Source organism: Nipponia nippon, unplaced genomic scaffold, assembly GCF_047370975.1.
Source record: "Nipponia nippon isolate SJK-2023a ecotype South Korea unplaced genomic scaffold, ASM4737097v1 scaffold_5, whole genome shotgun sequence".
Classification (NCBI taxonomy): Eukaryota; Metazoa; Chordata; class Aves; order Pelecaniformes; family Threskiornithidae; genus Nipponia; species Nipponia nippon.
In genome coordinates this window covers 92,119,649-92,147,325 of record NW_028262369.1, presented here as the reverse complement: position 1 = coordinate 92,147,325, position 27,677 = coordinate 92,119,649, and the positions used below count along the sequence as shown (strand labels likewise).

At 34.9% G+C, this 27,677-nt stretch overlaps 1 protein-coding gene across 9 annotated transcripts in view; it reads right to left on the bottom strand.

Moving 5' to 3' along the window:
- Positions 1 to 27,677, bottom strand: part of SLC35F5 (solute carrier family 35 member F5) — a 152,301-nt gene that overhangs the window by 111,418 nt on the left and 13,206 nt on the right. For 4 of the 9 annotated variants that reach the window (XM_087730965.1, XM_087730968.1, XM_087730969.1 and 1 more), the window contains 12 exons: positions 27,322 to 27,384; positions 25,697 to 25,778; positions 24,176 to 24,366; positions 22,434 to 22,515; positions 21,558 to 21,645; positions 20,912 to 20,976; positions 20,432 to 20,536; positions 19,806 to 19,965; positions 16,252 to 16,342; positions 11,166 to 11,320; positions 10,602 to 10,690; positions 1,572 to 9,639 (listed from right to left, as the gene is read on the bottom strand). In XM_087730965.1, coding sequence (XP_087587091.1) covers positions 10,609 to 10,690; positions 11,166 to 11,320; positions 16,252 to 16,342; positions 19,806 to 19,965; positions 20,432 to 20,536; positions 20,912 to 20,976; positions 21,558 to 21,645; positions 22,434 to 22,515; positions 24,176 to 24,366; positions 25,697 to 25,778; positions 27,322 to 27,384 — 1,164 coding nt within the window. In that variant the 3' untranslated portion in view covers positions 1,572 to 9,639; positions 10,602 to 10,608. Of the gene's footprint in view, positions 1 to 1,571; positions 9,640 to 10,601; positions 10,691 to 11,165; positions 11,321 to 12,220; positions 15,187 to 16,251; positions 16,343 to 19,805; positions 19,966 to 20,431; positions 20,537 to 20,911; positions 20,977 to 21,557; positions 21,646 to 22,433; positions 22,516 to 24,175; positions 24,367 to 25,696; positions 25,779 to 27,321; positions 27,385 to 27,677 lie in introns of those variants that run through there. The other 5 variants (XM_087730967.1, XM_087730966.1, XM_087730970.1 and 2 more) reach the window with 3 other exon arrangements.

Here is a 27,677-nt window from a genome sequence, read left to right as displayed (position 1 = left end):
AGAAAAAAGGACAGGCACATTACTGCCAAGTTGCCTTTGCAAGTATATAGAAATTTTTTAAGCCAACTTACTTCAAATCCTTGAGTTCCAGAATTCCCAGTGCTTGTCAGGGAACACGATGAGATGAACTCCATGTTAATTAGTTAAAACATCCCCCCAAAACTGAAGTGCACTACAGCCTTGACTAAGAAACTTTGCTACGTTAAATGTGTCTCAGTTCTTTGCCAAGAAAGATAGAACAAACACCCTTCCACATTGCAAAAAAAAAAAAAAAAAGGGCACATACGATACTCGTCCCTTTGGTGTCAAGAATAAATTGTTGCATAAGTGACAATTTCAGTGGATTTTTATAAACCTTTTTAGAGCAGAAATGTTTTTCAAAGCAGTTAAGCAAACAAGTTTCTTACCACCATTTATTAGTCTACTATGAAACAAAAAAGTTGCAGGCTTATTATTGTTCTTCCTGGTCCTGCAACATTCCCCAGAGAGCACAGTCACTGCAAGAGCAGCTTCCGTGAAATAACTGTTTTGATTTCATCACCCTTGCTCATTACAAATTTTCATTTCAGACATTAGGACACAGTGGCAGGTAAACCCGTGGCTCTTCCCAGTGGATCTGTGAAGGTGAAGACGGCGGAGACAGGAATCGTAGCTGCATTACACCCTCCCGAGTCCTTAGCTAAATTACCATTTGTTTCATGCACACTCTTGCTTCTCCACACTCTGATTTATATTTGGCATCATGTCTTTATGCCTATGCTTTGAATTTTTCTAAACAACTCTGGTCTAAAACTTAAGATTCATCTATTTGGTACCTGCATTGTCTGTAACATCATATTGCATTTTTGCATATTTTAGATATGGCACAGCAAGTATCCCCTTGTTTTAGTGTAAAAAAATCTGCTTCTTGCAACAGCTGTGCAGCAACATTGGTTGCATCAGTAAACAGAACTCAGCTGTAGGTAATAGAGAAAACTCAGAAAAGCCTATAGTAGGAAAATACTTTTTCTAATTTTCTATTAAGTATTTAGGTAAATGCCTATCCATCCCCAAGAGATTTTTAATTATTAAAGACACTGAGAGTTCAGCTGCAAGAAGGAAGGTCAGCATCTAGTCCTGGTTAGCTCCAAGAATCAAGGATGATAAACAGGTAAGTTAATCGTCTTTTTGCCACTTAAATAATTTCTTATAGTGGAGTTCAGGAATGCAATAGATAAATGGATACTACAGTAGCTCCCCCTGCTGATAAAAGTCATCTTGTATCTTTTACAATTCATGTATTTGCAAGTAAAAATCACCTGCAGCCATGAAAACGGATTAAAAATTGGTATTTTACTACTTAAATTACCAGACCAATATGAGACCAAATTATCATCCTAGCTGACTTCAGGTAAAACGAGACATCCTGAGACTCACTTTTAAGGGTGGAGGAGGGGAATTAAGTGGGTCAATTCGACGTTTTTACCACTACGCTGTTCTCCCGAGGCAGCCCACCCTTGGTGACCATTCAATTTTTCTTAACTGATGGTATAAAATACATTAAGCATTAACCCCAACCAAATACTAATTCCTGTTAAGAAAATAAGATTTATAATCTTTATTGTTTACTTACATATAATAAATATAATACAGAACAAAACATCACACCCATTGATTGTATTATACAGGCTGTTCATCAGAATACATTACATTTTCTTTTCATTAGCCCTTTTATAGGGTTTTGGTATTGGATATTAAGAATTTCAATTTATAAATCTATCAACACAAGAACAATCTTCCAATTTGCACCTTTACGCATGTTTCAAATATTCATACATATATACTGATTTTGTTAAAAATATATAAGCACTGTTCAATATTTGCAATATAGGCCTTTAATTTCCATTCATTAGATCTCTATTAATATAGAGAATTTCAAAATAATTAATCGCTTAAATCTGATTTTAATTAAAAATACTTACTCTATATTTCCCATTTAACTGACGCCTTCCCCCACCCCCCTGAAAATGAAGTGACAGGGCAAAGACACTCCAGGCAAAAGCAAATGTTCACTTTTAAAAAACAAAGGGTAAAAGCTCTGGTCCTTGCTTCACCTGTATAATTCTGGAATAACGGAGACACCAATTCGGTAAAAAGAGGGAGGGAAGAAACCAGAAGCCAGAGTTTCTGAAGAGACATGCATCTTCATTTCAGATTTACTACTGCCAGCCTGCTGTTTTCTTGGCTTAAAAATCACTGCATCAAGCCACGATTATATGTTTTTCTCTGCATGAATATACTTATCATTAAATGGAAATTAGATAAAAATGCTGCATTTCTTTTTTATCAAAAATAGATCAAGGTTTAACACACTCTGAAATCAGGTATTTAAGCGCAAATGCAATACGCCTCAGCAATTCAGGCTCTGGTCTCACTAAGGAAAATGGTTAAAAGATTATGCATAAAGATGTTTCACAGAGGATATATACCTGGAACTAGCTGTGCTCTCAGAACATCTGAATTATCAGCAAACCATACAGACTTCATGCAAACAAAACTTTTCTTCAGTTGAAAGTTCTTCAGTTAAAGCAGCTTCTGCTTTAAAAGTGTCATTCAGAATCCACTGAAATTTAGTACAAAATGTAATGCCAAAAAGACCATCAAAACTATTGGTTTTGTGCATCTCAATGCACAAAAGCTTTAGAAGTGTCACAAATCAATCTGTATAGACTAAGAAAAAGTTTCATAAACCACTTTGTTTTACTAATACCCACTCCAAAGAGAACTTATACAAATTTTAAATCATTACAAGGACCCCTTCAGCTGTACAATGCTGAAGTTGTATCGCATACTCATTACACACTGCTCTAATTCCATTCAGGTAACATCAACTTGAACAACTGGCTCAGCTTTCAATGCAGCTTTGTGTAAACAGCCTCTCACGATTTTCAATTGATAGAGCACTCATTTGTAACTGGATTGTAGGTGGGACTTTCTAATGCGTCACAAAAAAACCCAAAAAACCAAACAACTAAAACTCCCAAAATACAGAGAAGAAAATCTTCAGCATGTACACTCTCTCTCCAAATAGAATTTTTTCCATGATTTTGTCTTTTTTTCTTTTTTTTTTTTTTTTTTTTTTTACATTCACAGGGCTTAATTTAAGCACTCGGCTTCAATATGAAATGATTATTTAAAATATCTACATTCTATATTAAATCAAGATCAACCAGACAGAGATCAATCCAGTACACTATTGGCTAAGTACTTCCTATATGTAATTGTGCTACGTGAGAAATTACCCTGATGCTTTTACAGCTGATCCCATATGCAGCCCAGTAAGATTCTTTATTTTCAATTAAGATTTTTGGTTTTATTTTTTAAAGTTTTTTTTTTTCTTCTGCAGTAGGAAAGGGATACTGTTTGGCTGGGAAGTCCCTGCTGTTCCCCTAGCTACAGGAAAAAGAAGATTCTAAACTTATTTTAGAAATTACTCATTCTGGTAGAGGAACTAGTTTAATTGGCATGCAAAAGGTCAGATTTAGGTAGAAGAGAAGCATCACCTATAACAGACAATGAAGAAGAGACTTGTGGGCTGGCAACATCAGTAATATATTGAAGGACATCTCTAATGAAAACACAGTAATTTGCTTATTATAAAATTAATTCTATGCTAAATGGCTACCTCCCTTCAGCTTGATAATTTTTTGTTGTTGTTGTTGTTTAAGAAAAAGACCAACAAAAACCTGTGGAAAAACTTCAGGAACATATGTGAAGAACTACAGAAACATCCCTGAACTATTATTTCTCAGGCCATTCCAGTATATTTCTTCTGTGGAACATATACAAAATCTGTGCACCTTCCCTGACAAAACAGTCAAAAGTTTATTAAAAAAATATAAAGAACATTGGATGCAACTTTATAAACTGAGATGCAGTCAAAGAACTCTGCACTTGTAGAACCAAACAGCTGCTTTCTGCAAAAATCCTCAGAGAAAAGCCTTTTCTATGCTTTTTAAAAAAAGTAGGAAGTCAAAATCAGATGAAATTCTGGATGTTTTCCGCATTACGGTAGGCATTTGAGAAAACGTCTGGTTACCTACTAATACCAGATGTAATAATGCAATACTTTACCTCAGAGGAGCGTGAGAACACAGACAACTAAGCAGAGTCACATTTATATGTTAGATTTACGTTTTATGTTCAATTTCTAACAATACAGAGAACTAGGGCACTCAAGATACAATTACAGTAGCTTTACCTAGAGAGGAAAAGCCCTGCTGCATTCTTTGCAAAGTGAATGGAAATGGAAATGTCAAATCAGAAATCATCAAGAGGAACTTGATCCTGAAGGCTATGATGACCGTGATCACATACTCTCACTATCAACAAAAAATTCTCCTGGAAGTATACAACTAAGTGAAGTGGTTAACATTTCTTATACTGCTGATTTTAAAGAAGAGTCATGTAGCAAGACAAATTCACTTTCTAAGTAATTAAGCTGCATGCTGGCTATAGGGAAATATTTTTGTGACCAGTTACAGTAGTATGTATATTTTTACCAGCACTAAAATCCCTCAAATTTATATTACTGAAGTCTTAAAGCAAACCATTCCAAATGTATGCTGCAGACAGAAATACTGCAAAGGCACAAAGGTCAACCTGACTGCAGTTTCTTTTCAATAAAGTTTTACCTTATTAATGCTGTCTATGACTCTGGTGGGCTTTGGATCAAATCCCAGTCGAGCCAAAGTAACTTTACTGGAAAAACAAACAAAAATCCCCACAGTGAACAGACTTTGTAAAAATTTAATGATATAAATGAATATATTTATGTTTGAAGATTGAGACTGGTACTCTACCCCAGAATCAGATTTTGCATTACTATAGCATTGCCTAACCGTGGAAGTTAATGTCACTGTCATGCCATAAGCGCAGCTTCAAAATCAGCAGTGTATTAATTTATATGGCGCATAGTACAATAAAGTAGAAAACCACACACAAATTGCAGCATCAGTTTAGAATGGGTTTGTCCAAAAAGTAACAGTGTTGGGCAGAGTGTATTTTATTGACACCTTTAAACACTGTTAACATCCTCATGATTTACCTGATAAGCCTAAGGATGTTCAACACAAAAGTTACGCAATGTGAAATGTCCGAGTGAAACCTGAAAATGTTTGTAACCATTTTAAAAGCAGGAATTAGTTATTAGCTCTCACAATGCATGGTATCATCCATATTTCCCTGAGAAATCATGCCATGCAATAACCATGTAAAAAAAAAATACAGCACTAATGCAATCCTGGATTAGATAGGAAAAAATCATGCATAACAACTGCTTATGAACCAACACTTAAATGCTACTGCAGTTATAACTATTAAATTGCAGACACTACATATGACAGTCATAACAGAAAGGGTAATAACTCAAAACTTACCCCAAATAAAGAAAACTGATTAAAAGTACCATCCTATAGTTAGCCATATAACTCAACATCGACACTAACATTAGTTTCTGTTTCTCGATTTTTGAGTATGCCACTTCTTAACTTCATTTACAAACATACCAACACTCTGCCTTACCAAGGCCTATTTTCGTATGAAATTTGAAAGTGTGTCCATAAACTCACCCTATATCTAAAATTTAACTGGTTTTTCCCTCCTCTGATAGCTTAGTTTAGCTCAGTAACTTAATTTCCCTAAGATAGGAGGATCTTTTAGTAGGGAATAGGAATGATAACATTCAACACAAAGAGAGATGGAACCAAGAATTACAAAGAAATCGTTTTACCACCTTATTTAAAGCAATCATAGTTGTGAATAGCAGTACCTGGGCACAATGGGGATCATGAAAGAGAATGACAATTACAAGAGCACAAACCAAGAAAAGTAATTTGCAGGCTTTCCTATTTTCGCTAGTACATTACAAGGAGGTATGCAATGCATATATCAGCATACCAGGTCAAGTTTCACATGCAGCACCATGGTTTGTCATTTGAAGAATACCACTGCCTAACACAGTATTTCCCCAAAATACTTCAGCATTTGCAACACCACAGTGGGATAACCAGGCAGTGCCTTAGCCTCCCTGCTTCTGAGTTTCAGTGTGCAGTCTGCTCTAGCCCAACTCCACGGCAAGCCAAATCAGTCCCATACTACAGCCCCCACCCCCCTACCTGGACTTCCACAGTCAAAAAGCCAACAAGCAAGATGCAGTGCACACCAGGCAACAGAAACATCGGGCCCTCGGTCTCTTCAGTGGCATTCATGTGCCCCATACTTTCTAAGTAATTGTTGAGTACTGATGTTGCACGTATTCCAGTCCTTTGCTGAATCAGTATTACATCTACAGCAGCCCCTCGTAGTGAACGCATTTTCGTCATGACTGAAACATAACAGAAAGTAGCCAGAAAAAACGAAATCCTTTTCTCCCCTTGTTCTGGAGTGCAGTACGCTGTACATCAAGCTATGCAAGACTCACCAAAACCCTAAAAGCATAGGCATGCTACATGGCATTTGGCAAATTATCATCATTTCCTCCCTATATAAAAACCAAACCGCTCCAAAACTTCAATTACACACAGAAGAAATTGTTGGTTGTCTCACAGGATTACAGGAATTAGTTCAACTGTTTGACAGAGCAACACATGTAGTACTCGTTTTCCATTTTGTAGGCATGGGAAGTCACTGTTCCTTAGGCATCTAATGACATTCAAAGAAATGCTTGTAATAAAAATTTTTTCTTTTTTGAAGTGTATGTGCTTCCTACAAGAAGTAAGTCAGAACAAAGACATTCCCAAATTGAAACAGTAAGAGCAATGACAATTTATGCTAGCACACAGAGTAAAGCATTTACGAGAGAGCTCCTTCACATTCCAGTTGTGTCACGAGGAAGAAAAACCCAGCATGTCTCCATTACGTCAGAGGTACCTGAGAATCAAAGCTAAATCTCTTGTGCATTTACCAAGCACCCATTAGAGAGCTACGCAATTTACATTTCAAATTAGACATTTATAAAATATTATTTTACTAAAAATCACAAGATTTTATAGAAAACCCCCTCATCACATTCTATTAAATGCAGGAACAATGTTACATGTCATAGCTTCCGTAATTAAAACCGTAACACATTTCTTGTAACTACAGGGGCACCACTGTTTAAAAATCCTTTCAGGAAGGACAGTTTGCTTTTTTTCTTATTCTTTAAAGAACTGTAATTTAATGCAAAAAGACTGCGCAAGCTACCTAGTGTCATGAGATGAAAATATTTAATACCTTAAAAAAAAAAAAAAAAAGGAAGATGGACACATTTTTGTTAAAAAAATAGTGGGAAGGCCCTAACTCTGAGTTTACTGAACAAAAACATTCTTCAACATTCCTGGGGTCAGAGACACAATAAATATTCTCCTAATAATTATTTTCTTAACCTTCCGAACTAATGAATAATGCAAGTTAAAGGAAGTCATATACATGGGAGACTATGATGATCTTTCACTTTAAGCCATGAACATAAGGACAAATGTGAATAGCAATTGCCCATCATACATTACAGCTCCAATCCTATCGGTATGACCAATTTCAAAAGACAGTATTAGAATATTTTGCTGAAAATACTGAAGTTGCCTATCCGAAAGCAAACTCAGTTTTCCCTGGCTTAGTTTGCAGATGCCACAAGTCCCAGCTGATTCAAATTTGTAGTTAATGCCTGGTATTATATATTTGGTATGATCTCATTGAAACATATCATTAATTGAAAACAGACATTAGCTTTTTATTGCCAGTAGGCCTTAAAATTACTTCTTGGAAAAAACCTGAAGCTAACATCCTCTAATTTGTTATAATTCAGAAGAAAAAAAAAAAATCCTAAAAAAAACCCTAAGGAAACTCCATTCACCAAAAAAATCCCTGAAAATTCTACAGAAGTCAAATGTAAAATCAGTTCCATATACTTCAGTTTCTCAAAATGCCTACATAAATTTAATAAACTTTTTTGTTTGTTTTGAGTTTGTGGTTTTGTTGTGGTTTGTTTTTTGGTTTTTTTTAATTCCTATTTCAGGTGTCCAATGAAGGACTTACTATCTCATCTTAAAGAGATGCCTCAGATCACTGAAACTCATAGTGTAATCCAATATTAAAAACTGGAAGGAAAAATTTGATAAAGGTGCAATATTTGACCAGAATAGCACCCAGGTTTTTTTTTTTTTCCTTTCTCTACTTAAATTTTTACATTACATTCTAGCTGCTGGCTATCAATCCTTCTAAACGTATACCTAAGCATGTTGCTTTCCTGCATTCTCTCTTGTCTAGCAGTTTTATTGCCAAACCACCAAAATTTCTTTTGGAAGGATCATTACTGAGTGTCAAAACATGAAAAGGCATTTGTGTTATCTCATCCTTCTATATTTGTGTGGAAGGATAGCAGAAGTACCCTACATTATTAATAATCTTGTTATGTGGAAGAGAATACTGTTGGCTGAATATCCATCCTACATTCATTATAAAAAAATAAAATCCATCAAAAGCCAAAATTAACTTTTATATAAGCGTCTTATAGGCCAGAACTTGGAAAATGACACTGACTAATTTCAAATATTCCTGAATATAATTATTCATAACTTTTCAGAATCTAATAGGACAGAAGCGCTGCAGTGGAAGGAAGTGCAGATTATAAGAAAAATGATCAATTTTAGAATAAATTTATTAATGCAACTGAGAAAAAAAAATCAGTGCAAACACCTTTATCTTTCAGATTGTTTAGCAGATTACTGTAGTTCCAACCCATTGACTGAAAACTTTTAATTTTAACACAATTAATTTGATCTGTTTCATAAGTTGACAGCTACACACGTGAAAATTTTCAAATTTAGTTTTCTGTGTGAGATAACTGGGAATAAGAATGGATTACAGAATCAGTCTGTTTAAAACAAACATTGACTTTGAGAAAGTATACCCAAATGTACTGTAATTAGAAATATTTTACCCATCACTAAAATTACAAACATTCCCAATTGTTAGGTAACAAAAGATTTTTAAACATCGGCACCCATTGCCATTACAAGGCTTCTCAAAATGGCATAAGACAATCTATATGTAGTGTTCCAGGACCGTACAAAGATCCTGCCTCAATAATTACAAGAATGCACTTAATAAATTATTTTTCTATTTTCTTCCATTAATATGCAAATAGTTTATACAACATAAAAAAGTTAATTTGTACCTACTACAGGTAACATATCTATTTAGCTTTTCATCTGAAAGCCTGTAAGACTTGATGACCTGCAAACTTATTTACACAACTCATTTGAAAGTATTTTTTAAAAATAATATTGTCCAGCATTTAACAAAATTGTGAGTTAAAAAAAGAAAGAAATCACTTAACAGCATTTGTTTTCTTGATTTTTGTCAAGTAACTTCACCAGCTTAGTGTTATAAGGCAGGTTGGTTGCTCAGATGGACTAAGACTCCCTATGGTGAGAGGCATGTAGTAAATTTGTTCATTTATAAAACCAGATGAAAGCGAGAAAGAGGAAAAGTTTTAGAGTTTCAAAAGAACTGAAACTTCTTATTTTTACTACAAATTCAGAATAGGCACTGAAACATGATTCCTTAGGGACTTTTCCAGAAGATTGTCTCTTCGCTGGGCATCATTCCATTTTTAAACTAAGAAGAGGGGAGGGGGAGGAAAAATAAAAAAATTATCAGGGCTACATAATTAAAGATTACAAAAAACAAATAACCATATGTATTTGTTTACATCTTATTAATAAAGGAAATGTCTTAAGTTTAAAACACACAAGTTATCATAATTACTGTTTTGGTAAGAATATTTTTAATTTCATTATTAGATTTAAGCAACACTGGAAAATAAAAATATACTTCTCATCATGTAATTCTGCATGTGTTATTTGAAAACTAAAGCCCTGAAGCATAGGGCTAGCAGAGTTCTAAACTATGTCTATCTTTATGCTCCAAGACAGTATCAACAAACCATATAATGTTCCTGTTAGCAGTTTGCATAACCTCCTCTTATAGAGGGATATTTTGCAAACTCCCTAGCTGTTCTACTCCAGTTTCCCTATCCTTATCATGAGAAATATTTTCCCTGATGTTTAGTGCAATTTAACAACTTAATTCTTGTTGACTACAAACACAAGGACTCCTTCCCATTTTCTAGACCCATAAAAATATCTAGTCATGTCCTCTAAACGTCCATGAACAGTTGACATTTTTCATGAACTGCAGTAGCCCAAACTGAGACCTCAACAGCATTAAAAAGAGTGAAATAATTACTTCAGATCTCTTCCACACGTCATCCATACCAAGAAGTTGCATGCGTCTTCTGGTTTATTGACTCATGTCCGATTTTTGAGGAACATTGTAATACTCTTGTGTAAAAAAAGTACTTTACATTTCAAAACCATTGACCAAGAACTGTATCAAGGTGAGAATAATGCTTGGTAACAAATAGTATTAATTTTGATGATACCCTTCAAAACTCTTATCCATCAATACAGAACAAGATTAACTCTATACTCTGTAAAAATGTGTGCTTATATAACAAATGCCATAATGAAAACCAATCCTCACCTTTGTCTGTATTGTTTGAAGTTTATTAAGCATACCTTTTGCCTATGAACAGCAACTGTCTCCATCTTGTGAAACACTATGCATAGGAATGAGACTTTCACACTGCTCACTTTCTTCCGGCATTCTTAAAAGAAACAAATTTATTTATTTAAAGCTATACGGTAATATTAAATTGGTTGTTATGAAGCCAATGTAAGTACTAATTAGCTAGTGGTTTGAACTGCAGACATTAAAAACATACAAAGACCCCCTAAATTCATAAAGTATACTCATTTTGCACAATTTTCACTGTGTGTTCTGGGTACAGCAACTATCATAAAGAGGAAAGAACACTAAGGAAAAAAAAAAAAAAAAGAAACCTGTGACAGCCCCTAGGAAACTTCTTTTAAAAGAAGGTAAAGAGACTTCACAACTTTCCATTTTCTCAGCATTACATAGGTTAATAAATGGATTGGCAACGACTACGATTAAGAAATTAGTACACCTGAATATAAAATGAGATGAAAATAAATACAGTATGAGTACTGCGGCTTATAAAAGAGTATAGGATATTGGAAAGGCTAAAGAAGAGATAAGATTATACTTTGTGGCGGCCCTACCTCTGAATTCGATGCTTTCTACAAATAAAGGCAAAAATTCTTCTGATTCCCACCATCACTGGATCCCAGTTGTTATAGTGACATAAGAGAGTTGCAATGAAAAATGAAAAAAATACAGGGACTGCCCCTGCAAAAAATAACCAGGAAAACTGCACCTGGAATTAAAACACAAACATCATTCACTGAAGAGTTAAAAAAAAAAAAAGAAAAGCACACTAAGTTTATGTAACCATATTGTAAGTTTGAGATGAAGTTTCAGTTCTTTTAAATTGTGTGAAATATTACAAATATTTTTGTTAAGTTATTTCATACAATTTCTATAGCCACTGCTACTTCTAACAAATGAAAAACCCTTCTTCACTGATCTGTTCTTTACAACGGAACATAATGTTTGCACTGTGGTGTGGATGAAGACTTCTGTTCCAAATAGTCTCATTTTTAGGTTTTAGCTGTCTGACTGGTACCAATGAAAAAGGCCCCTAGACACTTCAAAAATTCTGAATAAGAGGTCTCACCTGAAAGATTCGCGCACCTGTTTATTCACTAGGAATATATTGCAACTGAACAGTAACTGCTGAAATCAATGCACATAGAAAGCCTATACTGCTGGAAATTTACAATAATTCTCTTTCATGTAAAAAAAAAAAAAGGCAGTGCACATTATTTGCCCGAGTTAAACTAAATTCTACTTATATCTATCTACTACTACACTCAGAAGTGATCATCTGAGATTGTTTAAAAAAAAACTTAGAATTATAGAAGGTTAGAGAAATGAAGGGTGCAGGAAGAACTAGCCTCTGAGACGCCTTTAAGGCCAACAGAGCAATGACCCATGAGAACGGCTCCCCCTTGTGGAGAAAATTTCCAAAGTTGACGACTTCGGAGAAAAAAGTTACAGTTTTGATACCTGGCACTGATGTTCACTGTCAAAAAAGCTAATAAACTGCAATTGTTAGAGCCTTATATTATCCTTACTGATTTCTAACAGAAATTCATAAACACATAAGTTAGCAAAAAGGAATATTTAAATAGTTGTTAAAAATTTGGTTGTTATTTCTTAAGATTCAGATTTATGGCAGATTATTACAGAATAATAAAGACCCAGAAAGTTAGTAATTATGCATATTGTATAATTACCATACCATTTGACAGTCATATGGAGACCACATATATTCATGGTTTAATCTTTACATTATTAGCCATGCCAGTGGCATTCTTACATCGGTTCCTTTTAAGAAAATTGAAATGTGGCGTAAAGACAAGGCTGGCCAGAAGCGCTAACTGGAAAGCTTGAAGTTGGAAGCTTAAATTTCTATTAGCCTACGAGACTTCAGCGAGCACAGGGCTTGGCTTAGGATATTCTGATGTTTGTATGACAGAGACATACTTGCACAAATACACTTGTACAAACAACCTCAAAGTCTACAGGAGTTTGCCTTTAATTGGGGTCACTCATTTGTGCTAATACTAGCAATTTCTTTTTAAAAAAAAAAAAAAAAGAGACAAAGGATTTACCTCCAACAGCAAGAGAAGATACAGTACGAAATTTATTTTGTTATCAAAGACAAGTCTTAATGGCCCCCCACTGACCTCATGCTGACCAGTTCAGTATCAGAAGGTGGTAAGAGTTTACATACCCTCAAACATAAAAGCAGCAGCCACAAGCTAAAAGCACCAAATAGGAAAGTAGAAACTTGGACAGCAACTACGTAACAGCCAGGGGAGGAAGGAAGAATAGCAATGTAGAATGCATGTATGAATTGGAGAAGGAACAAAAAATAAGAAAATGAATCTCCAACCCCTCCCTGATTATTCTCCCGCATATGGCAAGATGTAAAAGGCATCCCCAATGGCCAGCTGCCTAAAAAGTGTCTTCTCTGAGCAAATACAGAGCCTGACAAAGCAGCCTTCTCAAACAGAGAAAGAAACATCAGAAGAAACAGAAGGTAGCAAGTACATGGAAACACAAACTCCAGAAGGAGCCAACTGGTAGCAACTGAAAAGAATGATGGATGAAATGGAAGAGGCATAGAGATTCAGATCATGGAAGATGTTGCCAGCACATGAACTGAGACAACACAAGAAAGTGAAGATTTAAGACAAGAAACAGGAAAAGAGCAAATACAAGGTGTGCAGGAAGTTACATTGACAGCTACATTTGTGGGGCTATTTTGTTTATTGTTTGTTTGCTTATAAATACCAAATACATAACAATTGGAGCAACTCTAACAGTGTTAGACTATAAAACTGAGTTAAAAATGTAACTTGCGTTTGTGTTATCAACATCAACTGAAAGTCATCCAAAAGAGCCTTGAAGATATTTTGGCTATTTCAAATGCCTCGATATTACATGAGTACATGACGAATAAATTAATCTTAAAAGATCTGGGCTCTGTGTTTACTCAGATTAAATAGCCTAGAGATGAAGTTGTTTACTGAGAATTAGAAAAGCATATTCCATTTTTCAATGTATTCCAGAGGAAAGTTTAGATTAGTAACTTCAGAAGACAACCTAGGCTTTTCATATATTGATACATGTAACTATATATATACACACACACATCTCTAAAAATGTATTTGCACACACACGTATATATATAATATATGTATAGATGCACACATATATACATACAAAATTCTTATTCTTTGCTACCAGCATTAGCTCACATATAAACATAATTCTACCTCACTGAAGTGAATTTTTGGGGTAGAAGTCTAGATTTTTTTTTCCTTGTTTCTTTAATAGCTCTCATTAGTTATTTACTTTCCTATTACAATTTATGTCCCAGGTGTATATTGCAAATACTTCAACAGCAACACAAATACAGTTATCTTACCAACGAATGCTTTATTATTGTTGGAATCACTGCAAGGTTTTGCTGTATTTCCATGTTGGAATATTCAGCTAATACTAATATGAAACATACTGAATCTCACATGTTCATTACACAAGTATTTATTCAAGGTCTGACTCTCCTTTTATTTTCCAATTTGACTTTCCTTTTTTTTATTTTTATCCCTTTCTTTTTCCGCTTTATTTTCCAAAATCTGCACTGACATGAAGTGAAAGTGAAATACAAACTGTATGGATTTTTTTTTTCCCCCCCACTTTCACATGCCTGACAGAGAATTTCAGAGGTCAAAAGGTTCTCATTAGAACTTACACTTTGCTTGTGAAAACATTGAGCAGTAAAGCTTCTTTTGGCAGAAAACATTCTAAGTGCAAGATTTGACTAATTTCTGGTACATACATCAGTCTTGTACAAACAAATACAAAGCCTCAAAAGAAAAAATTCAAATGTAATGATTGAAAACAAGTCATAAATTGAACCACCACAGATAATGCACAAACCCCGCTTGCTTCAGGGAAGCCACTACTCAGAGAACGCTCAATTTAAGCTATGTTCCAGGCACAGTCAGGATTTTTCTCTTCTCATACTTTCCCATTTCTATTTGCACAGAGCTTACAAACTAAGCATAACTGCATTTGCTACAAGACTCAAAAGAACATCAAAGCAGTGTAAGCAAGCAGCAGCTGGCAGAGCAAGACCACCAATTTATTTAGAATTTCAGAAGTAGTATTGTATAGTTAGTTCTAAGTTTGGTCAGTTTTACCCCCATTTTTACTGATATAATTTTCAGCCTAACTATTACAAGGCTAAATTGCTTCCTAATTCACATAAAGATTTATCATCTCAGTAAAGAGCTTCTCGTATTTCAGTAACAAACTGTACTTAGGCCAAGGTGCTCAAATGCTAAGTAATTCACTGTTTTCAGCCCAGAAAACACACTACCTGGCACGTAATTTTATTCCCTATTTTCTAAAAAACTCCTGCAGCCTCTCCATACCACATGCCTATATACACATTTAACATCAATGAAATACAGGTGTCACCAACAGTCAAAATGCACACAAGCATGTGATGGGAAACATTTGCACTTCAGCCAAGTGACAAATACAGCCGTGTCTACACTGAGAGATGTCAAAAGGAATAGACTTAATGGATGATGTGGGGATGTCCTGCCAAAAAAGAAGGGCATTATCACTGTAAGAAAAATTAAGCTTGCTTTAACAGATACATTATAATATCAGGCTGAAAGCTATTTCAAAGAGTTAAACAGGTGGTTTAACTTTCAAATTAATATTTTAGCAGTAGGGATTACTTAAATCCAAAATAAAGAGCAGAAAGAAGTGATCCTGCCTTCAGAAAACAGAGAGTTATGTGACTTCAATTTAAAGAAAAAACAAAAAACCCCACCAAAAAAAACCCAGTAACTGCATGCTTGCAGTATATGCTAATAATTATTCACATGAAATTAAGAATTTGATATTCCTTGCCACTGATTAAATATTAAATTCAAACATTCAAAGTTGGAGCTGAAGTTCATACGTAATTAAATATTTAAAACTGAGACTTATACCCCACCAGCATGAAAAGAAAGTATCTATACAGCTTGAAGAGTAATATAAACAAATTTCATATAGTTTCTATTCTAAACTCATTATCAGATTACTTTTCTTTCTTTACATGCAGGTTTTTTCCACAGCTATTACCTCAATACCAGTGAAACTAGACTAACTTGAAAGAGGACAGTTAAATGGAAGCCTAACATCCACATGAATCTAATGATGTGCAATTAAGCCTTGTAGCTGCTACATTCCTTTGGGGTAAACCTGCAGAGTTTTGGTTTTGTCACTAATTGAGTATTTTCAAGATAGGCAGTCTATAACAAGTCTATAATTGTAAAGGTATTAATTTAAGGTGTGCTGTACTTGTAGTCATTCTTTAATTCTGAAAAGTGCCTGTTCAAGGCAAAGCATCTGACCAGGCATTGCTGGTGACTTTGGGTACTTTTCATGCAAGCTGCATCTTAATCAAATATATTTAAGTGTGCAAGTGCACGCTTGCATGTGCAAAACTACTGTAACTGCCAATATCGAGAGCATTAACTACAACGCAGTTCAACAATTATTAACAAGCCACAGAATTAAAATACTGTTCATCGTATACATCATGAAAAATATCACTGCCATTTAATTCAAAGAAATTCTGTTAATAATGCTCAAAACCTAGTAGTACATTACCTTTTGCATGCACATGTCAGCTATTATGGACAGAGGTATTGTAAGGCTTAGCGCAAGTGTGCCTATCAGTGATGAGGTAAGAAAGCACCCCCTAAAAAATAATAAATAATAATAATAATAATTATTATTGATAATAATAATGAGGTCTTATTTCAAAGTTAAAAGGCAACTGAAGTAATGCATCAAATTGCAGAAGACATTTGATCAAGCTTAACTGTTAGTCATTGTTTGTTTTAATAGTCAAAAATTGAGATACCCACACTCCACCATAAGTCTATAAAACCACATAAAATTCTTGATTCTTAAATTGATGTCTTCTGGAGTGAGGTTTAATTCCCATACAAACCTTTTGAGATAATGGAAAATTCGTTAGTTCACATGTAGTGACTTCACCTAGAAAAAAATCTGCATTTTGTTTCCATTTTGAAATAGTTTTAATACCAGCTTATAGAAATTAAATCTGTTTTGCCCTGTCTGGTTCATTAAAAAAGAAAGGTTCCTGATGCCTAGAAATCCTACCCAAAAGGAGAAATATTTTTACAGACAAATTCTTAAATTAACAGACTGTGCTTTTTAAATCTCACTCTAAAGTACACCCTTGAAATCATTCTTCAGAGTCTCAGTAAGACTTCTCTGCATTTTACAAGTAGTCTCATCATATTTCCTAGAATCATAGAATCATCTAGATTGGAAGAGACCTTGAAGATCATCAAGTCCAACCGTTAACCTGGCACTGCCAAGTCCACCACTAAACCATGTCCTGGAGCACCACATCTACAGGTCTTTTAAATACCTCCAGGTATGGGGACTCAACCACTTCCCTGGGCAGCCTGTGCCAGTGCCTGACTACCCTTTCAGTGAAGAAGTTTTTCCTAATATCCAACCTAAACCTCCCCGGCACAACTTGAGGCCGTTTCCTCTCGTCCTATCGCTTGTTACTTGGAAGAAGAAACCAACCCCCACCTCGCTACAACCTCCTTTTGGGAGGCTTGTTCCTAAACAGGAACAAAGTCATTAGACTTCTCCAAATCACCAAGTCACAAAAAGCCATTACAATTTATTTAAATGACAGAACGACAAAACTACATGCATACGTCAGAGTAGTACTCATTAACAGCCAGGGAAAACTGACTCTTTTTCCCCAAATTCCTTTGCAAGTCATATTTAGTTTGCAAATGACTGATGTACGGGGCGGGGGAGACAGAGAATCTCAGAGTATATGTAGGACAGACCCAAGAGAACACATGAGCTCTTGAGATCTTTGGCATTTTGATACAAACCTAAGGCTCAATAAATAAAACATGACTAGTCTGAGCCGTTTTGATACCAAGTGAAAAGCATAACATCCAATATAAAAAACTGCAATTCCCATTTTATGACCAACAAAGGCAAAAGTTACCAAGGATAGTGACACTTGTTAGCAAATACTCCTCATGAAACAGCCTATTCTACCACATGAACAAAATAAATAGAAGGGGGTATCTACCCAATTCAAATCAGTAATGCCCACTACTGAGTTAGCCTCCTATTTCAAAGCCAGCCAGAATTCATTTATTTATTAGGATAAAGGGAATTCTTCCCACCTTTGGCAAGTACTGAAAACAGTACCAACTATGGCTTTTATTTTTTGTGGAACTGCAATCAGTTCTGCACACAACTAATTTTAAAGAAGGAAAATCTTGTTGTTGTAATTTTAGTTATAATTCTGAATTTTTTTTAATTTTTTTTTTTTTTTAATCTACTCAATCTTTATTCTGGTTACTGTAAAAATTAAACAGATGCAGCATCACTGAAACTATATTCATGAAGTTTGATTAACTTATCAGCAGATTTAAAAAAAAAAAGTCACATTTACCACTACATTATTTAGTTGGCAATATGTGGTTGGGTGGAGTAAACAAGTAGGTTAAATAATATTATTTACTTCCAAAGAAAGAGTAGAGAACCATACTAGTGGCACACTAGACAGGTAAAAGGGTGATGTCAGCACAAACTCTCAAATTAGTCCTAGTCCAAAATTCTAAGGAAAAGGAACCGGAAATAAAAATAGCTCTTTAATTGACTGGATTATCATTCTGAGTAAAAACACAAACAGCATGTGTAGAAAACAGTCTGTGCGTGCCCATGTACTTAACCCTATGCTAGTACTTGATTTTGGAACAAAAGCCAAATTTGGGTTTTTTGGGGGGTTGGGGTTTTTTTCGTTGTTTGTTAGTTATTTTGCCTATGTTGAAATTGCACTTAACCTTTTTACCAACTGAGAACTGTAGTCTAATCTTACAGGATGGCATTAACACTACAAAAATATTCCATCAATAAACAAATTAAATTACAAAGGAACATATGCTGCAATGCATTTATAACTAGGACTGGTGTTAAGAGTTTGCCAATAAACAAAAAAATGCCATGATTAAATTTCCTAGATAACTTTAAACTTAATCTGAAAACCAACCAAAAAAAAAACCCAACCAAACCAAAAAACACACACACACACACAAAATGGTTTTCATGGAACTCCACCTAGATCTTTTGTTGTACTATTGTCACAGAACTTCAGATCCTAGGATTACAGACATCTCCATTTCAGAGTAGCTATCCCATGAGGTTTTCCCATCTCTTTACCACAGAGTTGAGAGGCTGAACGCCAAAGGTTCTCGGGCAAAACCTCACAAACTGCTGTACCTTTTCAAAACGTGGCACTGAAACTGACATTGTTCACTGAGCAAACACATGGCACTGGAAGCATGTCTCTTTTTGGAAACTCTTCTTCAGTGTTTTCAGAATAAAATAAGACTTCTCAACTTGCAGAATTTTCTATTACACCCCTATTTTAACCTAATGCTGGTGCAGAAGAAACTCAGACTCCCTGAATTCTCTCAAGCTGGGAACCACGACTTACCAAACAGTTCTTTAATAACGCTGTCCTTTTAACAGCTACACAAAGATTTAAGTCTGCTACAGCTTTTGAGCCATTCATCTAGAAGTCTCATGTTAAATCCTCTGTTCTCAACCTATCCGGACTATCATATATTTAAATTACTAAACAAAAGGTAGACTAATTTATGTATTGCCGTATCTTCATGATTAATGCATTCTGATGAGATTTAGCTCATTAAGTCTTTGAAGATTTGAACAAATATGTCAACTGTAGAATACTGGATTCTGACTCATATATATCCAACATGCACAAGGCCTTGGAAACTGAAGAACTGTTACAACAGAAATTCATGCTCTCCTATTACTACTGCAACTCTGTACCACAAAGTCTTTTCGTCTCAAAATGTTAATTCTAGAATGAGCTAAGCACACAGTATCTTAAATACTACAAGACCACATCACCTGCTTTTTAAAGTTAGCTGTTGCTCTTAAACAGGACATTGTGACATGATGGATGACATCCTCTAACTGAAACTGCATATATGGACAGAAAAAGGGAGGGGAAAAAAAAAAAAAAAAAAGGTAAAACTCCCTACCTAGACAATTTGACATCTCAACATTTGAGAGCACAGGTAAGACAATTTTTGTGAAATATATACAAAGCATGCAGTACGTACCACAGCCAGAGGAACTCTGACAGAACTGTTCCGATAAGGCCATTAATGACAATGCACATCCATATCAGTTTACTGGGAAACTCAAATGCTTCAAACCCAGTATAATGAAGCAGGAAAAACCCTGGCCACAGCAGCAACAGATTAAACAACCCTACAAAACCTGAGTATAAAAACAGTATTAAGTAAAACACAATAAATATCCTTAAGCATAACTAAAATCTCAGCTAAACTCTGCTATTTTGACAACATGCATACATAAAAGCAGCAACAAAGCAGTATTTTAAATCTTTCAAAGGAAAGGAATATAAGAAACTCTACCCGAAATTCACAAATAACAATTATATCAGATATTTACAGGTTTGAAGTTGAAAAAAAAAATTCCTTTCAGTCCAAAGGAGCTGTCTGCATTCCTACAAGTAGTGTCACGTTTCATTGTTAAGACTGTAAACAAGAAACAATTCACACAACCAGTCTCTAAAGTACTCATAACCACGGGAACAATAGGCTTTCTCTACTTCCTTGGCTTTTCTGAGCCCCTTTACCACTCATATACAGTTCAGTGCCTGAAAGCAAACAATTTAATCACACACTGAATTAAAATTTTCAAGAGTTATTTTTAGTCTTACCAAAGAACATTGGTATGTCGAGTTTATCTTCTCTATCTACTTTCCTTTTTATCATTACTATGTACACAGCGTAAAGCATTGCTCCTACAAGAGACCAAAGGGAACCTGTAAAGATGAAAAAGACACTCACTAAAGACATGCCAAACATGTTATGCACACTAGTATCAACTCCCCTAAACATACACCTATTATAAAACTGTCAGAGCTAAACAATTTATTACAGAATCCATTACTATATGAAAAGCATGGAAAAATACAGAAAGCTTGAAAATGTAAATACTTTCCCAATTAAGCTATATACATGGGGGGGGGGGGAGGGATCATCATAAATGTCCAGTTTCAGAAGCTGAAACTGAAGAGCCAGATTGTGAAACGTTTCTTACGAGTAAGAAATATATAGCTTGCTATATGACCTACTGAGTATTGTCAAAAGATGGTACTCATCACTGCTTATTCTAGGATTAAAAATTAAGTAAATACCTATTGTATCTTTTCCAGCAGATTTCTCAGATCCAGAAAGGTTAACAAGTACCACACCACCAATGCTAGCAAAAAAGAAGAAATGCAAAACTCTACTTAAACTCAAGAACTTTTTTACAAAGACAGAAAAAAAAGGGGGAAAAATATAAAAATACAGTTCTATCTTCAAGTATTTTTGTTAATCAAAACCCACTTCTGGAAAAGCCAAAAGGAGTTCTCTATTACTAAGGCCTGATCCTAAGCTAAAAACAAAGAAACAAAACCCCCCACTTTTAACTTCCCTGAACAAGGCACCAAGCATTTAATGAAACAGGCTGACAACACTGAATGTCAAGCCTCTTCCTTTTTCCCATCTACACAATAAAGAAACCATAATTAAACAACAAGAAAATAAGTTCACGTATTTCCAATGGAAAACTGATTAATCTAAATTTCCTACAGGAGCATGAGATTTGGGAATTGTTCATGACGAAGTATTTAAAAAAAAAGACTTAATTCACTTGCTCAATTTATCTGTGAAACAAGGATTTTTTTAAAAAATGAAGCATATCTCATATTGTCACAGATGCCATAGGTATAGTAGGTATACCTGTCCTCTCTCTGTATCAGGGAGTTTTTGACCAAATGTTCCATCCCATTATCTTACCTTAAAATAACAGCTAATAATTTGGACAAGGTAAACCTATCTCCACTGTTACTGGGAAAGACTGCGGCTAAGATTAAAGTAAAAAGCCCTGCAAGAGAAATTAAGAAGAGTTTGTACAATCAAGTTTTGCTACTAGTTTGTTCAGAAAAGCGCACAGACATTTTCTTCTTTATATTTCACATACTTGTTTTAACTACATGATCTTAGCATCTCTAATTTTCATCAGAACTATTATGAAAGTAACACCTTGCCATGTGAATCCTCAGAAGAGCAAATACATGTTCAACTTTGAGAAAGGCTAGCCATGCTAACAAAATAAACTGCAATAAGCGTCAAAAGTCAGTGGGGAAAAAAAAACCAAACACATAATTGTGCTTTTAAAACTTGATTTTATAAAACAATAAACATGGACTGTCACATAATTTAAATACTTTAAAGCTCATGTTAGAGCCTTGCATAAAACCAGTAAAGCAAGTGTTATGCATAATATTTACATGGTTTAAGTTCTTTACCCCAAAAACCATTTTTTGAAAACCAACAGTTAGCAAGAACACTTTACTCTGAATTGTGTCTGTTTTGATAAAAAGTTATACCACCTTTCCTTCAAACCTATTACACTCCCAATATGCCTCCTTAATACACAGACATAACTGCAAAAGTACACACACACAAACTTGAAAAGCAAAAAGCAGGGGAATCATGAGATAGCCTAAACCCCTGCAACTACATAATGAAATTTTTAAAATGCACATATTCAATGGCTTTAAGCCTTGCCAAACCACAGGTAAATCATTACACCAGTCCATTGTAACCAAAAAGATTTTTATATTACAGCCAGCCTTATAATGCACATCCAGTGGTGTAAATAAAACTTACCAGAGGTTGAAGACAAGATATTAACTATGGCAACTTGGGTATCTGACAGAGCTTCTTGGTAAGAGAAATTTGCCAAGAACCACTGGGGGAAAAGAAAAATAATTTTGTGATTATACGGATAGCAACAACAGAGTTTAAGTTCCTCAGTGCAATAAAATCCTACTTAAAGGAAAAAAAAAAAACCAATTATTTATCTAAAAATAAAATCGGAACAAGACTTTTACCTCAAATAGATTTCTAACTTCTATTAAAGTGGCAGGTACATTAAAAGACAGAGGCAAAATTAGAACTGGCCCAAACCAACCACATTCAACTACACGTTTAATAATGAAATAATATACTTCAGGAGTTAAAAATAATTGAACAATTGAAATGACATTATAATAGCTATTCTATAGTAACTAAAGGTACTCTTAACTTATTTTGCAAGTGCTTCAAGATGATAACTGCACAAGGGCTGCAAAAGAAATTTCAGACATACAGGACACATTAGTCAGCCTAATGAGTTTTTTCTGGAGTACTTAAAACTGGCACACATCTCCACCCTAAAAAACAAGCATCACTTACATTCAATACCTCAATATTTTGGAAGGATTCATGTCTGTTAATTCCTCCATAAAGGAATAAAATGACAAGTGTTTTATCATTGCTTGATTGAGATCTCATTAATAAGATCTCAGATATATCCTCAGGGAAGTTACCACTCTCTAAAGTCTTAGGTGGAAATATTTATACAGCCCAAGAAGAAATACATATACATGCCAGTAGTAGCAGCATCCACGAAGAGCATAAACAGGATTTGTTTTGAACATGAGAACTCCACCCCAGAAAATCTGAATGTGTATATATATAGAAATATACTCAGACACATAGAATTTTAAATCATTTTTTAAAAAGCTATTTCATCCACCCAAAATCACTAATGAGTGGCTGACTAGTATCTTGCTGCTGTGTGCACATTCTTTATGTATACACACAAAAAAATTACATCACCATTTTCTCATCCATGCATCGACAGTACTATTTTTTTTGTTGTTATTATTATTATTTTAAATGTTTAAAGAGCACTACTTCCTGAGGAAAAGCTGTGATGGGTCCACATTACATATAACCTATTCGGCAGTATCAGTGAAGCTACTTCTGGAAAAGCTATCACTGATCTGCTCCCCACATTTTTACTGTCTCTCAAAAAAAATCATTCCACTGTTATCTCTCTCTCCCCCTAGAACTGACGCATGATGCAGAAACACTAACAACCAACAGATTTGTAAGTAAATCTTGCAGCCCTCAGTGGAACTGAAGGACAATTAACTGCCTTCTCTTCATACTAATGGAGGGCACAATGCGGCATAAGATGGTACTCTTTCTGTGATGGCCCAGGAAGAAGCCATAGTGACATTTACCCATTTCATGCAGTCTCACTGCAGCTATTAACAGTCTGTATACATGTAATCCCAGATTTTGCTGTACCAAACATACCCAACACTGGACAACACGGTACAAAAGCACGGCATATCTTACAACTGACCTTACAGTTAACTACACACCCAAAATCTTTTTATTACCCGCCTCTTTCAGAAGTTGCACCTTCACGTCCAGCACATGAGGGAAGTTTTGCTTCCTATAGTATATTTATAAATTGAGGCATAAAGAATACAAGTCATCTCAATACTGTTTCACAATTACTATACAAGTTTTAATTGCATCTATACTTAAGTTTTCTGAAAGAATGGAGCACATACCACAAAGCAAAAGAAAAAGCTAATTTTTGCTACTTGAGTTGCAGTGAGTTTTCCTACAGTTTTTAATATTGATTCCTGCTCCTTAACTGTTGGATATGACATGCGAGACAACTTTGCTTCCAATGCATGGCTCGATGGGAGCTGTCGAATCTCCATAATATTACTGAACCTTACACGAGGCTTTTTGGGAGCTTAAGAAGAAAAGAGAAGAAAAGAAAACAAGAAAAAAAGCTGCATATTATCATTAAATTTTTCAAGCCAACACAATATGCAAATAAAACTACGATGCTCTAATACAGCACTGATTACAACACTTCAGAAATAACAGGTTTGTATCCAAATAGAAGACATACCATTATTTTTATTTATTAAACTAGTATTTTGCTATTTGATAGGCTACTAATAAGACAAAGCACAATTACTGTTTTCAATCAGTACAGTTGTCCACCCACAAAAACCTCACTGAAAAGCACCATCCCTCCTCCCTGTGAGAAAAATCCACAAAAGGTAGCAACAAATTTTTAGGTAGGAATTATTCTGTATTGATAAATACTACATATAAGATTTTCTTTAATTGTTTAATAGTCAAACAGCCAAAAACCGCACACAAATATACCTAACTGCAAGGACAGTGCTTCATTCAGAGGATGAGAGTATCCAACAGACCTCAAAGCTTAACAGAGATCATAAGGTCACTTGCTCATTTGAAATCCACCCTCTAACTAATCTTGCAAATCAGGATCAGATTTTATTTCTAAGGGTATTGTATGTATCATTAGTTTTCTGCGTAAAGAAAACATTACACGCTACATATAAATATTAGCTTAATTCAATATGAAACAATACCTAATTTCCTAAAAAAGTAAAGGTAAAAGCTACAGCTCAAACAACCCTGAAGTGATTGGTGCATGTTATCACAGGACAGCAGAGCCTACCAAAGCGGTTTTTAACATGTGTCATCTAGAAATTAACAAAGAGACTTTCCCTTTTATAAGCAGGGACTCTTGCTGAGGATCAGATAATTGGATTCTTTGACAGCCAACTTCTCTGTAATTGTGTGGGATAGTTAGGCCCGTTCCAGCTACTATCACAAGATAGTGACGCTTAAATAAAATCAGAATGCACATAGACTGTTAAAATTCTTACTTTGACTGCTTTGCTCCTGCTCTAAAAAGGACAATAGCTTGTTTTTCCAGAGGCTGACTCACTGCTGCTGGTCATACAAGCCCAGAAGGAAAGAATCACAAGTACTGAACCCAGTTGATCCCTTGAGATAAACATAGGCTGCATCTGTAGTGACCAAGAAAGGTAAACTGAACGACAGGCCTATGTTTTCTCTACCTGAAAGTAAATATATGAGACTGCAATTCATGCAATAAGATATTTAAGGAAGAAAAAGAGAAAAAAAGGGGGAGGGGGAAACGCAAGTCCTGCAGCATGACACCAGTTACACTAACAAACAGTAAAGTAACTCCTTCACCAAACAAGTAGCATTTCAGCATTCCAAAAATCTTTACTCACTTTTCTCTGCATCACTATTATTACTGCCATTTTTTTCAGTTGGCAAATCATGAAACTTTACAGGAACATATAAAGGTTCACTCTGAAATGAATCAGTATAAGTAAAAACACAGTTAAGCAGGATATTTAAGTTATAAGCAGTAGAATTAACTTAGTGAATTAGAAAACTAAATTAAGAAAACCTTGGCAAATATTAAGATAATCAAATTTAACAAGTGGTTTTGCACACAGTGGGTAGTCTTGTCAAAAATGTTCATATATAATCTATATTTTATGTGTAAACATATTGGTAAAATGCAGTACTCAAAAAATAACTGCATTTTTGTGTATATCCTCATGAACACAAAACTCATCCCCAGAAAATTCAAACCTACAGATTTAAAATTAAAAAATAACTAATGAAATGTGATTTTGATGAGATCTATAGCTTCTGTCCAAATGATAAACTAGAAACATAAAATACAGAATACATACACAAAAATGAATACATACTCATTTTCCTCCCATGACCCTAAAAGCTCATGAACTAGAACTAAAAGTCCAAAAAACTTTGGAAAAGGAACTCCAATACATAAGGCACTTAGCAGAAGTTTTAATTGCTTAAAATACTTCTAACAAGACAAGTTTTAAGCTGCTTATTTAAATTAAATTAATAAACTGTAAGAGTGAAGTAGTGAAATAGATCTGGTAGCTGCATTTTCATTAGGCTCCTTGTTCAGGACCAGAATTTTTGTGGATGTTTAAATTAATGCAAAATTGTCCAAGGTTAACAATGATTCTTGCTTCTAGAGTCAGATGATCTTAATGAATTGAGCAGACTAAGATTTTATTCTTAAATGGTAGATAAAGTTGGAAAAAAAAAAAGAATGAAATAAAGAATACTTCTGAAAAATTTCTCTTCAACTCCCTATTCAGTATCCGTATAGTAGTTTGTCAACACTCAATTGCGTCCCCCTGCTCTATTACAGATGATGGAAACTTTAAATGTTCTGTGTTTTGGATACATTTCTGCATGTGGCCTCTGATTTAGGTATGCAGATTAAGAAGCAATCTGTGATCAACAGCATCGTAACAAACCATCATTTATGGATGATGAAAATCACCACAAAAATGCCACCTGGCAATGCAGCTTACCAGCGGACTACCAGTACTGACATTTGATTCAGTAAACAGTAGTCACTCCGTCCACCGGAAGGAAGAAGGCAGTCCACTTCTCTTCCAAAATACAACACAGGATCACAGTATGCAAGCTACTCAACTAACTGAATGATTCGGTTGTGGATTTTAGTCTTGAAAACTGTCTGGCTTTACCACTAACTCTCCACGTTTTGCTTTGGCAGCTACTGAGCTGAATATGTACAGGTTTCCTCTGTACGACAAAAATATTTCTTTCACAAACTACTACAGAAATGAATATTCAAGTAAGCGCTTTATTGAGCTGAGAACTTGTATTTCTTATAATAAGCAATGTCATTATTTGCAGCACTTACTAGTAACGTGTAAGTTACCAATCCCCTTTGCCAAAAACTATTACATTTAAGACCTTCATATTTTAAAAACAGTAAGTCAGGATAATGGCGTCATATTACTGTAAAGCATTGACCTTCACAAATTAAGGCACTTACCAAAGAACTGTTTACAGTGTTATCTGTTGTACAAGCAGCAAAATAACCTTCAGCATCTGCAAACTAATTACAGAACCTTAAATGTAATAATCTATCAAGGCAGAGTTATTAATAACTGAAATTTTTTTGAGAGTAAGTTTTTTAATGCCTTTTTCCATAATTCTATCACAATTCCCTGTCTCCCTCCAACCCTCCTTCCCAATAAACAAGAGGGCTGACAAGTTCAGTGAATAATTTCAGTAATCCCCTGTACCTCTTGGAGAACCCCACTGAATTCAAATACCCAGGTATCAATGCAGGATCAGGCTGTTAGAATCCCAAAAACCTGTAAAGTTCAGTCTTAGCGAGACACGTGT